We start from the raw sequence: 15,050 nt of genomic DNA, 5'->3' as shown, positions 1-15,050 counted from the left end.
TTAATTGTCATGAAAATAATGTCACAGTGCAAAAAATCTTACATGGTTCCCAATGACAAAATAAATCTTATTTTGTTCTATTGAGTTTGAGAGAAAAATGTGACATGGACATACTTTAAAGACATTCACCCTTATGTATAATGTAACCTCATAAGTGCACAGACTCAAATTTATGCAAATACACTTGAAGAAGCACAAATCAATCAGTGCTAGCACACTACACAGTAACAGATTAAGACAAATGCAGAATAAAATGTCCAACCTGAGGGACCATAGCCCTGATTCATCTCCAGGATGCCTGTGGGGTCTGATGTGAGTGAGAAATTCAGAAGTTTGTACATTTTCTGCCAGCACTCGGCCAATGGCTTGCATGGTTCTGACACTGTGATGGAGTCTGAGTCATCCATCTGAATCATGTGGTCGGCCACATCACGTGAACCTTTCCGCAAAACTTTTGACGTCCTCCGCTCCGAACTTCCCAGCGTGCCCCTTCCACGTGGCTCCCGGTTCCTGGTGAGTGTGTCGAGCCCTGGCCCAACCACAGTGTGCTTGCCTTTCTGATTGCTCAGTCGAGCAGCTCCATTCAAACTCCCCCGAGAGCTGCGGCTGAACTCCCCGTATGGCTGTCCCTTGGTGGGCATAGGGGACGTGGAGCTGGCGGTGTAGCGGTTGAGTTTGATGTCGGTCTGTGTGGCTTTGATGTCATCGATCATGGTGCTGAATTGGTGAATGAGGCGAACCAGAGCCATATTCACGTGCTGGCGAATCACCTGGCAAGCGAGGGTGAAATGGCAGTGCACGCTGGCCTGCGATCTCTGGGTGGACATGCACTTCTCCAAGATTAATGTCTCAATCATGAGAGCGGGCTTGAACTCAAGCGGGGGGAGGTTCACCATGCCCTGCCTGAAACACACACAAATACACCAGCTTCAAATTAAACGTGTTAATTTGGAATGGTTGATATAGCGCAAACCATATATAATATATACAATATCAAATAAATACATACAAATATTTTTCAGCATTTTGACAATATATGATATATACTGTATTTATATATTTGATCTGAAATGGCTTAAAATGTGATAAGATATATATATATATATATATATATATATTCATTTCAGCCATTTTTGTCAAGTAGATTCAGAATGTTTAAAAAGTACAAAACAGTAACAATATAACTAAAAATAATAAATGCATTTTTTCCACATACTTTGACATCTTTATGTACTGGTGTGAGTAAAAAGCAATATTTACCAGCACATGCATTTACTAAACTTTTATTTTAATACATGAAAAATGTGCAGACTTACATGAAAATTTTTGAGTGATGAAACACAAAATCTTTTAATGAGTGATGGAATCGATTCACTCAAAGTGATAGTTCACCCAAAAATGAAAAATCTCTCATCATGTACTCACCCCCAATGGGATCTCAGATGTGTATTAATTTTTCTTCAGAAGACCACAAAGATTTTTAGAAGAATATTTCAGCTCTGTAGGTCCATACAATGCAAGAAAATGGTGATAAGAAATTTTAAGCTCCAAAAATCACATAAAGGAAACAAAGTCATTAATAAGGGTCCAGTGGTCAAATCCTTATAACAGGAGTGGGTGAGAAACAGATACAAATGTAAGTCCTTTTTTACTCTAAATCTCCACATTCAATATCACATCTGAGAGTGAAAGTTAAGGGCTTAATTATTGTTCTGTTTCTCACCCACACCTACTATATCCCCCTCAGAAGATATGTATTTAATGAGTCTTATGGATTGCTTTTTTGTTCCTTTATGTGATTTTTGGAGCTACAAAGGTCTGATCACCATTCACTTGCGTTGTATGGACCTACAGAGCAGAGATATTTTTCTAAAAATAATTAGTTTGTGTTCAGCAGAAGAAAGAAAGTCATACACATCTGGGATGGCATGAGGGTGAGTAAATTATATTTCATTTTTGGGTGAACTATCCTTTGAAACTGGCAGTTTGAACTGAATCATGGAAATAAATAAAACATTCTAACACTGACAATGTTTTTGCTCAGTGTTCCCACTCTTTTCAAGGCACAATTTTCCAGGACATTTTATGTGCCCGACAAGTGTAATATTTAAGCAATAATACATGCATCCTTTTAAATCAATCTTTTATTATTGTGTTTCAGTGCATTCTGGACAGCAGTTCGCTACATGGCCTAGTGTGATTATAAACCTCCTTTAAGCTGTGATTTAATTAAATAAATACATAGTCTGTATGTGCTGCAGACTTTAGAGTGCTCTGATCTCGGTCTTCTACTATACACACAAAGTGTGCACGATTATGATGATGATGAGTTGTTTTCAGTGTATGTCACCCATGTTTATCCCATCTGTTTGTTATGTTAGCCAGCTAATAGTTTGTCAGTGCAGTCAGAAATGTAGCAGATTGAAAGGTAAACATCAGAGCATCTATTTGCAGCTCAGCAGACAACAGTGCGGTGGTGGATTGTGTCTGTTGAGTGTTGATTTCACACTATGTTGTTACCTAGTTGATAAGACACAATGCTGGAAAATAAATAAACAACCTCCATCTTTTACTCTCCTTTACAACAAGCTTATAGCTAACAAGCTAACCATGTAGCTACTTTCATTGCTTGTTAGCTGAATGGTATCCTTTGTTCACGATACGCACATTGGTACCCCCTTCAACCGAACAATTACAGTCAATGCATTTACAAAATGTAATATTTAGAAGTCGGTTTTCCACCATTGAAAGTTTCCGCTGAACTTGTATAGCAGAATATGGTGTAACACTGCTGGCGCTGTTTATCTCGTCTCGGCAGGTGTAAATGCTCCTTGTTTTACAACCTGCCAATAATTGACTGGCAGTATTAATATAGTCAGCATTTGAATGATACTGAACAGTTCTGAAGTTTATTTAGCTATTTATTGTATTTGGATTTATTCCTTGTTTAAATGGACACCAATTGACTTATAATAAACAGTACTGATTTTTATTTTAGCCATTTATTGTATTTTTATTTATTCTTTATTTTAATGGTCAACAATTGAATATAATAAACAGTACTGATGTTTATTAAGCTATTTATTGTATTTTTATTTATTTATTTTCTCAGTGTTGATTTCTAGAATTTGTTGATAATGTATAATAAGAATGTCAAATATTTTTTGATAAAAATATTTGTTTAAGAAAGCAGCCTTCTGAGAACCTTTGCATAGTCATATCGGTGCAAAATCGGTGAACAACTACATAGAAAATGTCAGTTTTCATTCCAGCTCAAAAATTAACCATATTCTGTAAATTTTACGCCTCTAAAATCACTTTCAGCCTCAAAAATCCCATGGCTCTAATTGTTACCATGTTTTTGTGAATGAAACAAAAAACTTGTTAGCAACAAAGTCACAGTTTTTTTATACTAACATATTTTCCAGGATAAATAATTCTTTCCCAGGACATTTAGGTATTTTCCATGACTTTTCAATGACTGGAAAACTGCACTGCAAAATTACAGGTTTTCCAGAACGTGTGGGAACCCTTTTTTCTGTTTAAATCAGAGTTGCTGTTAACACTCATACACAAATGTCTAAAAGACAAGCAATGGTGTGAAACTAATCTAATGACATGGTCATTATGGAACTCAATGGCCAGATATGTATGTCACTTTAAAACAATCACAATGTTAATGATGTTGGTTAAATTAATAATCGCAAGACAAATCATCACAAATATTTGTGAATATTCAATTTAATCACCCAGCCCTTGTGCCAATACAGAATGACTCTATGCAACAGGGAAAGAAAAAAAAAGTTTTTAGTCTAGGATATCTTTGGAAAAGGAAGATAGGTTAAGGTGGGACAACTGTTTTACCTGTGTGCTCGTTTGTTCTTCCTGACTTTGCTGGTGTCAGAGTTGACAATGTCAGCTCTCAAACACTCAAGAGTGCCACTAAAAGAGAGGTGCTCCCCAAAATACATCTTATAACTGAGTGGAGGAGCATCTTGGGGCTGGATACCAATGTAACTCAACAAAGGTTTAAACACCACCTGTACAGGTAAACCCATGACATACACAAACAGCATGGCTTGAGAGGGGCAAATAATACACAAACAGAATGTTGTGAGAGGGTAAAATTGCATGTGCATTTTCATAAATTAATAAATCCGAGAGCATGTATGCGTAGAATAAGTGTGTACCTGTGCATCTTGCTCCAGCAGTTCATCCTGGCTTGTGCTGTGCTGGGAGTGTGTGTGCTTAGAGTGTGCGTCCAGAGTATTCTGATCACTTGACAATACAGTGTTAAAATCAGATGCAGAAGGAATAGTGGGGAGCACTCCTAAATGAAGGAAATCAATGACTATATTCAGCGCATTATAAATAAAAACTAAACATCTAAACCCTGTGCACTGTCTAAATTAGACTAATAACAGCTACTTGGACAGATATACTGTAGATGCATGCATGCACACACACACATTCAATAGACTTATCATATTCTTCTGTCAATGTAATAATCCTTCACAAACACACTGACCTCCAGACTGCAGGCTGTTGTGTTGAGAGCGGTTGAATCCATGAATTCCAGGGTCTTTTTCAGAGAAAACAAATAATAATATCAAAGAAAATTGGAACAAATAATATAGGGATAATAACACCCAAACAAAGGCCGCTTTCACAGGGAACACCATACATCAACGCATTATACATTTTTCCCTCATTTACATTTTCACTCATCTAATATTAATTACAAAAAGCACTAAACTCCAAAGGATCAGTCATGTACCTGTACGTGAGAGAGAGCTACTCTTGGCTGCGGCTTGTTCGTTGGCTCGATGAGGCGTGGCTTCGAGCAGGTTATGCAGACTGTGAATGCTTCCTGTAAAGTAGCTTAGCTGAGATTCCTTCCGAGGGCTGTGACTGGACTGTAGGCCTGTCCGACGGACATGAGCGGGAGAATCGGCAGCTGGGCAGCTCAGGGACTGGTAAGGGTGGGAACCCTACAACACAACAAGATTCCAGGTATAGAACAACTAACTAGGAATCAAGAAACTGGATGCTGGAACTGAATGATTTATGGCATTTAGTTGCATTAATGGTTCTTGAACATCAGCATTCTTCCACCATTATGGAGAGATCAAATACTAAAATAAATCGGACAGTATTTCCTGAGCTGCTTCTGAAACTACAGAGACAAGGCAAAATAAATGTGTGTTTTAGTTGAGTTGAGTGCTGTGTGCTTGCAGTCTAAACTGAATGGGTTGAGAGAGAATGACTAGGTGCCACAGATTTAAACAAGGACAATAAATAGACAAAACATCTTTCTACTGGTCTCGCTGGTAACATGTAACAAGAGTTTCCTTAACAGTAATAAAATAATCGTTAAATGAACTGTTAAAAAAGTTTACCCAAAAATGAAAATGCTCTTAACATTTATTCACCCTCATGCCATCCCAGATGTGTATGATTTTCCAAACTTAAGTCCTTTTTTTACTATAAATCTGCTTTCCTATTATGCACATCACAAGAGTTCTTCTCTTTTTGGCTGATTCACATTATTTGCGCATATCACCACCTACTAGGCGATATGCACTAAGAATGTGAAATGGAAAAAACAGAAGAAGAACTCTGTCCTCTCGCAAACGTGCATAGGAGGGCTGGTAAAAGTGTAGATTTATAGTAAAAAAGGACTCATTGATCTGAAAAGGAAATATTGATCGGTTTCTCACCCACACCTATAATATAGTTTCTGAAGACATGATTTTAACCTTTTTGTCTTTTTGATTACTTTTATGCTACCTTTACGTGCTTTTTGGAGCTTCAAATTTCTGGCCACTGTTCACTTGCATTGAATGGACCTACAGAGCTGAGATATTCTTCAAAAATCTTTGTTTGTGTTCAGCAGAAGTATAAAAGTCATAAACATCTAGTACGGCATATGGGTGAGTAAATTATGAGGGAATTTTGATTTTATGGATGAACCATCCCTTTCAGGTACAAGAATTACTGATTGGAATTGGAACGAGAACTGTTAAATTCCTTACGAGTCCCATCCCTTTAAGAACGATTAATTATCAGGACTTAATTACCCACTCACAACATAATCAAACATGCTACGTAAACAGACCCATACAAACCTTGATCTTGAGAGCAGACTCGCTGTGTGTGCGTGATTTGGACCGTTTTCTCATGATCTCAACTCCAGTCATGGGACCGGAGTTACCAGTTGGAACAGGACGACTACATACTCTCTCTAACAGCATGGTATGTTCACTTACAGCACCTACAAACACACATAACACAAAGATAAGTTTTCATCCAAAAATAAAACTAAATCTGTTGTCTGTTTAGCAAAACGTACCATCAAACTCAAACTCTGCTCCATCAGAACTGGTGTCACTCTGCAAGTCAGGGGTGCAGTCAAGCCCCTGTGTTGGTTCAGGCTCAATGGGGTCTGGCTCTTTGGGCTTCGGAAACGTATTTGGTCGTGGCAGACCAACAGCCTTAAAGCCCTGAGCAATGAATTTCAATTTCATCCACTGAAGGGCAAGTGCCACCAAACCTTTTCTCAGGTTGACAAGAGTAGGAAGTCCATCATTCTAAAGAGATAAAGACAAAACATAAAGATTAGCAAAGAGCATTCTTCAACATTTTATGAAGACCTAAAGTGGTAATGTGCCCACAATGCAAAGCGGATGTCTGAAGTCAATTATTCCACTTAGTTACCACATGTACACATTTATCATCTAAAAAAAGGTTTAGGTTTTTCCTCTCTAAAATGCTATTGTATATAGAATTTAAAGATGAAGTTTCTGAATAACAGTGAGACAGCACAACAGTCAAAAACATCTGTCTAGCGCATGTTTACATAAAAATGAATGACCCCTGAGAATGCAAAATAAACATGCAAACATGTACTTATCCAAACCAACAGACTGACCATGGTGGCCTCCTCTATAATGCTGTAATCAGCCTGCTGTAGGTAGCAATGTAGAATATTACACAGCAAGCAGGATGGGTTCTCATGAAGATACCGTGCTTGCTTTGCAACTTGGTTATACTTGCTGCGAAATGGAAAATGAATACTCTCCTTCTGTAGGATTAAAACACACATACACACAGGCAAGCATTTAATATTAGGTTAAAGGGATAGTTCAACCAAAATGAAAATTATCTCATAATTTACTCACCCTCGTGCCATCTCATATGTGTATGACTTTCTTTCATCTGCTGAATTCAAATGAAGATTTTTTGAAGAATATTTCAGCTCTGAAGGTCCATAAAATGCAAGTGAATGGGTGCCAACATTTTGAAGCTCCAAAAAGCACTAAGGCAGCATAAAAGTAATCTATACAACTTCAGTGGATTAATTAAATGTCTTCTGAAGCGATATAATAGGCGTGGGTGAGAAACAAATAAATATTTAAGCCTTTTCTTACTATAAATCCTCCCCCGGCTCAGTCAATCTCCACTTTCACTTTCACATTCTTCATGCATATCGCCCCCTAATGGGCAGTAAGAAGACTTGAAAATATTTATCTGTTCCTCATCCACATCTATCATATAACTTCATAAGACATGGAATTACCCACTGGAGTCATATGGATTACTTTTAGGATTCCTTTAGGTGCTTTTTGGGGAGTCAAAAGTATGACACCCATTCACTTGCATTGAATGGACCTACAGACCTAAAATATTCTTCTAAAAATCTTTGTTTGTGTTCTGCTGAATAAAGAAAGACATACACATCTGGGATGGCATGAGGGTGAGTAAACGATGAGAGAATTTCCATTTATGGGTGAACCATCCCTTTAAATCAAGTAGACGATTCTGCTGAATTACATTTTGCTTAAGTTCAGGAGTGTGTATAGCTAGCAGCACAAGTATCTTAGAGTGTGTGAAATGTCTGACCTCCAAGGCCTCAATCATTATACAGCCCATAACTGCACACACACGCAGCGTGGCCTTCTTGTCCAACTTCTGCAGTGAGGATTTCAGCTGGTCAATGTGAACCAACCATGCTTCAACCGCAGGGGTCACGGTACTCAAGAAATTAAGCTGCCTGCAGACACAGCTGGAGCAAGTTAGCTGACCACATTAGCCATAGAAATGAAAAATTCCTCCACAATTTCCTTTGAACCAAATCAAAGTTTTTGCAGGCAAATATACTGTACACTTACTTTCAATACATATTGTACATTCTCTAAAAAGCAAATAATGGGCCACTATATTGATAAGGCCGATTAAATTGACCAATATTTGGCCACTTTGAGGTTATTGAATCAGCCGATAACTGTGCAAAATTGGTCAATTTATATTAATGTCCATTAATGCGAGTACCTGGACATAGCTGGTGTGTAAGAACGAATGTTGGTTGGGGCAGCAAAGCTGAACCAGATCTCCTTTATAGTCAGCTTCATACTGCTGGAGTCAGGAGGAGGAGGCAAAAAAGGCAGGTCCTTTTTCAGGTCATCTGACTCCACCCCCTCATCCTAAAAAAACAACATTGTGTGTAAAACAAATACAAGAAATACAAAGGCAGGAAAGATAAGAAACTAAAGGAAAGATGACCAATATGTAGGCACACACAGCCTCTGCCCCTGCAGAACTCCCATCATGTAAAAATATTGAACAAATCCCCCGCCCATTGAGAGTTCAGCTAAATATAAGAATGTAGTACTCCATAATCCTCACCTATTCTGTCTGAGCCTACCAATAAAGTATAAAAGAACAACATTTTAGCACCTGTTCATCAAATTCAGAGTTGTTGTTGTTGGATTCAGAGGTAGGGCTCTGTGCATCATTAGGCAGGTTGTCATCAGAAAAATCAGTGCTATAGCCATTTCCTGTCTGAGAACCACTAGAATCATTTGATTTCGAATTCGATTCAGCCCCACCCATCACGCCAAATGCACTGTAGAGCACGGCTCCTGACTGCCGCCCACCTGAGGAAAAGAGTCACACATGCGTTCCTCAAACTCCTAACTTTACAAATGATTTATTTCAGCTGAAATTCAATGGAATGTTGTGTGTGTACCTTTGACAGTGAGGTTTTCAATTCCACACTCAAACATAATCCATCCCCACTTCTCAGGATTGGCTCCAGAGCGGGTGTGGTCAGGGACATGATCAGTAGAGATTTGGGGCGCAGTCTCATCCACTAAGACAAAGTCATCAGTTTCCTCCAAACTGAAGAGAACCTTGGACTTCTCAAAGGGAATGGCAGTGATGGCACAAGAGCCAAGGTCTGTAACAAACAAATACACACACACACACAATGAACAAACATATTTAAGATTCACAAAGGCATTCTTGTTTTAGGGGGAAAATATACAGTACCACAAAAAGTAATTTTTGGGGGGGAAATATTTTCATGAGGTTGATCAAGTTTGTGTGTATATCTGGCATAATGTATGTGTCAATGTTATGATTCTCCTATATGCATTCAGCAGAGGCGCTGCGGTTACTGTATGCATATCATTGCTGCAGAACAAACTGGCCCTCGGGGACAAATAAAGGTCAGTCGGTTGACTGACAGACTGACTCAATAAATATTTAAATTATGAGTGCTGTTGCTGGGCCACCAAGGCAAATTGAATAATAATCTCGAGTTCGCAGCTTTATACATGCGAAATATGCTTCTAATCCAAACGTCTGCTAGCTGCCTTGAGACGTCACACAGTACACGTAAACTACAACACATAGAGAATGAATCACCTAGATATCATATAGAGACTCTGTCTGTTCCCTGAACCACCAAACACAAAACATTTTTATCAGATCTTGTAGTTACTGTAGATAGAGCTTTAATTGTTGGTGACTTCAACATTCACATAGATAATGAAAATTACACATTGAGACTAGCATTTATCGATCTTCTCAACTCTCTTGGAGTCAGAAAAAATGTAACAGGACCAACTGATCGCAATAATCATACGCTAGATGTAATTATGTCATATGGAGTGTGACATATGGATGTTGATAATATAGAAATTCTACGGCAGAGCGACGACATCTCGGATCATTACCTCGTCTCTTGTATGCTGCAATCAGCTAATGTTACTCAATCTACACCACGCTATCATTCAGGTAGAACTATTCTTTCGACCACTAAAGATAGCTTCACTAATAAACTTCCAGATCTATCTCATACACTCAGTAAACCCCAAAGCCTAGAAGAACTTGATGAAATAACATAAAATATAAATACAGTCATCTCTAGCACTCTTGATATTGTTGCCCCCCTATGACTAATGAAAATTAAAGAAAAACGCCCTGCACCATGGTGCAATGATCACACTCATGCTCTAAAGAGAGCAGCTCGGAAAAGGGAGCGCAAGTGGAAGAATTCAAAATTGGATTTATTTCACAGTGCATGGAAAGATAGTGTCTGTAGCTACAGACAGGCACTAAAAGCTTCCAGGTCAGCATATTTTAGCAAACTCATAGAAAATAACCACAACAATCCTAGGTGTTTATTCAGTACTGTGGCTAAAATAGTTAGGAATAAAGCCTCAACAGAACCAGATATAAGACTAATGACTTCATGAATTTATTTACTGATGAAATGTAAATAATCAGAAATAAAATTGGAATTATGCAATCATCTGTTATAGCACCTCAGAAAAGAGTGTCTCGTAATTTTCCTCACATGCAACTTCAATCCTTTGCCATCATAGGTCATGAAGAGCTAACAAAACTTATCGAAACATCAAAAGCCACAACATATTTGTTAGATCCAACTAAGCTCTTAAAAGAGGTATTCCTTGTAATCTCAGAACCTATTCTTAATATTATTAACTCCTCACTATGCTTAGGACATGTTCCTTTCAAATGGCAGTTATCAAACTGCTTAAGAAGCCACAACTTGATCCTGGAGAACTGGCTAATTATAGATTGATTTCAAATCTCCCATTTATGTCAAAAATACTAGAAAAGATAGTATCCTCCCAAATATGTTCATTTCTACAGAGAAATAGTATATATGTACAATTTCAGTTAGGATTTAGGCCTCATCACAGTACAGAGACTGCATTTATCAGAGTTTCAAATGACTTGTTCTTATCATCTCATCACGGCTGCATTTCACTTATAGATCTTTTAGATCTTAGTGCTGCATTTGACAAGATTGATCACGACATTCTCTTGAATAGGCTTGAGAATTATGTTGGCATTGGTGGAGTTGCATTAGCATGATATAGGTCCTATTTAGCAGACTACTACCACTTTGTCTATGTAAATGAGGAATTGTCAAACCAAACAAAAGTCAAGTATGGAATGCCACAGGGATCTGTTTTAGGGCCACTGCTTTTCTCCTTGTATATGCTTCCCCTGGTAGATATTATCAGGAATCGTGGAATAAGTTTCCACTGTTATGCCGACATACCCAACTTTATATTTCTTCAAAACCTGATGAGATTTCACAATTCTCCAAATTAGCAGAGTGTATCATTGAAATAAATGATTGGATGGCCAACAAGATCAAGATCATTACAAATTATATTATCAGCATAACAATGAGTAATTTTTTTTGCAAAACTCACACAAAAAAAACCCCATTAATAATAATAATTTGCTTATTTGATCACTGATCTCAAAATTGTGTGGAATCTATAATATTTCTTAGATTATGTCATACATCTTGCCGTTGCTGGCGTGCCAGTGATTACCCCTCCACGTGCCAATGCTTGCATGTGTGCCATAGGTTGCTGACCCCTGATTTAAGAAGAAAGAGCCCTCAGAGTGATATGAGGGGCATCAAATTGGCTATGTAGCCAAATATAATGTTCACCGGCCATTATATAAAAATATTTGACCATAGAATGCAGCAACGATTGAAAATCAACGATTCCAGAGAGCCACGTTATAAAATGTATATTATAAATACACATAATTCTAATATGGTTAAAAGTTTCAGTATGTGTACGAACCTGATGAGTCCAGGCCGCGTAGTTGGCTGTGTATGCGGTAAATGTTGAGTTTTGCTGCAATCTCTTTGCCTTTCTCAATTCCAGCATTAGAGCGGAGAGAACCACTGCACTGCGACGCCATTTTAGATGCAGATGAGAGCTTCTCCATCATAACTGAGGGCTTTTCTGTGGCCTCCACTATACCACTATACATAATGCATCAACACAGTCAGACTGCATGTAAATGGTAAGCATGACCATATCAGTATCAGCTATAATAAAAAGGAATTATTGGTATCTGTTTGATAAGGCCAATATTGGTAGTAGATCCAATTGCCAAATTAAAATTAATAAAAATAATAATACATATTTAAAATGTTAGTCATTATATCAGTTTTAGGCCACAGTATAAAAATTGCTGACAATATTGATCTATATCTGTGCATCCCTAACAAAGAGAGAAAGATTAGGAATAAGTGTGCATTACCTGTTCATGCGCAGCTCAGTATCGATGCGGTCAAAACATAAGGCCACAAGAGAGACGTGTGTCACACTTTTATTGGAGGGTGAACCCTCTTTTACTGATGCCTGAAGCACACAGAGGTTCACCTGCAAACACATATGCACATACATTTTCTTTCTCCCTATTTAACACACAAAATTAAGCATTCAAAATGTCTCTCCCTTTCACACACACATAAAAATATATACCTTAGGAATAGTGACATTAGCCTGCAAACCCTTTATCTTCACATTGTCGGGCTTGATTGACAGATCGGTTTGGCCATGGGGTGTTTTCAGAGATCCAGGCATGATTCCCTCTGTCTTAGATATTTTGTGCTCTTGCTTGGCTGTACTCTGGAAAACACATTCATCAGCATGATTGCATTAAGGTTTAAATGTGCCGTCACATCTCTATATTTTGTTATTGATGACTTACAGACTCAGAGACAGTGGATTTGCTGATATGATACACTTCATTCAGTACTTTCCCATGCAGGTCATCCAGGATTGATGCAGGGTGGCGAATACTGGCAAAGTAAACCATGGGTTCAATGTACCTAGAAAAAAACAAACAAAGATAAAAATCATGAACACAGCAGCATTTTTTAAAGAGTTCCAAATCTGTATGCTATTATTACTGCTGCAACTGGATCATTAAAACAGCTGGAACAAAACATTCAGTCCGATTTGTGAATGGCACCAACTGGTTAATTAAAAAAGAAATTTGACTGATCTAGATCAACTCAAAATTCTCTTTTGTGATCTGCAGAAAAAAATAACAGCATACGGCTTTGGAATGACATAAGGCGAGTAAAGGATAACAGAACTTTCATTTTTGAGTGAACAATTCTTTTAGGCATAAGGTGTGGGTGTGTGTGTGTGTGTGTATATGGGTGTGTGTGATGTGATAGTCACTGATATGTCTGACCTGTCCAGTGCTTCAGCTACTAAAGGAGTCAGGACTACATTAACTGCCCCTTTAACCTTTACAATGGCTGTGGTTCTTGTCTGGGCAAGGGGCTGATCAACAGTCCAGTCCTCTGTCATTGTTTCCTCATCTGTGTTGTCCATTGCCTGCTTGTCAAGGGGTGTGTAAGGTGTGCTACAAACACACAATGCATGTAATACAAATGCTGTGTGATATTGAAAAACATGTTTTGTTACAAGATCTCGGATTACCCGTTTGGATCTTCCATTAGCTGAACTCCTCTGTCCAAAAGAGAGCTGGCAGACAAACCTGCCTTCACCATCTATGAAAGAGCAAAAATACAATCAATACTATAAATACCGAATAAGCAAACAATGCAAGAAATCTAACGCACAAGTGAATCTCACAAAAATGTCCAAGAACTTTATCTGGGTCATATTTCACCCCAAAGTCATGAGAAAAAAAATACAAAATTAGATTTTCTATAAAGAAACTAAAGTCTGTTTTTGGACCATTAAGATTTTTTCCCTTGACATTTTATTTCATGACAACTAAGCACATTCTTAGCAGCCTACTGTAATGCAAAAATATATTTTTCATTACTATACACCGATCAGCCACAACATTAAAACCACCTGCCTAATATTGTGTTCATCCCCCTCGAGCCGCCAAAACAGCGCCAACCCCGCAACTCAGAATAGCATTTACTTTCACCACAATTGTACAGAGTGGTTATCTGAGTTACCGTAGGCTTTGTCAGTTCTAACCAGTCTGGCCATTCACTGTGTTTCCGTCCACAGAACTGTTTTTTGTTTTTGGCACCATTCAGACTCAATTCTAGAGACTGTTGTGTGTGATAATCCCAGGAGATCAGCAGTTACAGAAATACTCAAACCAGCCTACCTGGCACCAACAAAAATGGCTAAAGTTCAGTTCAATTACTGCATAACCCAGACATTTCTTTGCGAGATTCACCCTTTTAGTAATAAATAATAATGAGACAGAAAAACAATGCTTAACCTTAAAGGACAGGGTGGACAACTGGTCAAAAGAGACAGAGCTCTCCTCACTTGTAGGCATGTCAAGGTCATGTGGCCGATGCAAAGATGACTTCGATGTTCTCTTATTGGTTGGCTGTTTCACGGTCCAGTTTGACATATGGTAATGTGCTAGGTAATTTTGGTAACAAGCCATTAAATGTGGCCGTGTTGTCAGTAGGCCTGGTTCTGCCTTATCTGTTTCAATAGAGCCCTCCTCCTCCAACCTAAGTGCAGACACAAATAAGGCTTGGGAGGTGTGGCTAGGCGGTGGAGGTTGGCGGGTCTGAGTGATTGACAGAGGTCCTTCCACACTATGGTATAAAGAGGTGCAGCTGTGTTGTGTGTGGGGCTGACCCCGTTGTCTTTGTCTGCGTATTCTCCCTGGGTAGGTACCCGGTCCTTCATCACTACTGATTGGTTCAAACTCCTCATTGGCACTAAAGTAGGCTTCACTGTCAGCTACAGACATGGAGTCAACCGAGAGGTAGGAGGTAGGTAACTGCACACCAGTAGGAGGTGTGGCTTTCTCTGCAAATACAGCAGCCGATAGGCTCTTGGTGCTGCCGAGGCGAACTGACTTGACAGAGGTCAGCAGCTTGAGAGGAGAGCAGAGTGGAGAGTGAAGTGGTGGACCCTTACGGAGAGGACCATCAGTGGTGACATTCATTAACCTGTAAA

General features: G+C 38.6%; 1 protein-coding gene across 1 annotated transcript in view; it reads right to left on the bottom strand.

Moving 5' to 3' along the window:
- The window catches only part of LOC127617742 (transmembrane protein KIAA1109 homolog), a 78,486-nt gene that overhangs the window by 43,818 nt on the left and 19,618 nt on the right, over window positions 1-15,050 (bottom strand). Inside the window, exons 27-45 of the mRNA XM_052089827.1 lie at window positions 14,353-15,043; window positions 13,584-13,654; window positions 13,333-13,506; window positions 12,841-12,961; window positions 12,612-12,758; window positions 12,388-12,509; window positions 11,922-12,106; window positions 9,029-9,238; window positions 8,737-8,936; window positions 8,332-8,483; window positions 7,903-8,053; window positions 6,932-7,084; window positions 6,353-6,590; window positions 6,129-6,274; window positions 4,778-4,991; window positions 4,529-4,582; window positions 4,191-4,330; window positions 3,865-4,040; window positions 263-903 (exon numbers count right to left, since the gene is read on the bottom strand). Of these exons, the coding sequence (XP_051945787.1) occupies window positions 263-903; window positions 3,865-4,040; window positions 4,191-4,330; window positions 4,529-4,582; window positions 4,778-4,991; window positions 6,129-6,274; window positions 6,353-6,590; window positions 6,932-7,084; window positions 7,903-8,053; window positions 8,332-8,483; window positions 8,737-8,936; window positions 9,029-9,238; window positions 11,922-12,106; window positions 12,388-12,509; window positions 12,612-12,758; window positions 12,841-12,961; window positions 13,333-13,506; window positions 13,584-13,654; window positions 14,353-15,043 (3,986 nt within the window). The remainder of the gene's footprint in view (window positions 1-262; window positions 904-3,864; window positions 4,041-4,190; window positions 4,331-4,528; window positions 4,583-4,777; window positions 4,992-6,128; window positions 6,275-6,352; window positions 6,591-6,931; window positions 7,085-7,902; window positions 8,054-8,331; window positions 8,484-8,736; window positions 8,937-9,028; window positions 9,239-11,921; window positions 12,107-12,387; window positions 12,510-12,611; window positions 12,759-12,840; window positions 12,962-13,332; window positions 13,507-13,583; window positions 13,655-14,352; window positions 15,044-15,050) is intronic.

Source organism: Xyrauchen texanus, chromosome 24, assembly GCF_025860055.1.
Source record: "Xyrauchen texanus isolate HMW12.3.18 chromosome 24, RBS_HiC_50CHRs, whole genome shotgun sequence".
Classification (NCBI taxonomy): domain Eukaryota; kingdom Metazoa; phylum Chordata; class Actinopteri; order Cypriniformes; family Catostomidae; genus Xyrauchen; species Xyrauchen texanus.
This window is presented reverse-complemented; position numbering and strand designations above follow the sequence as displayed.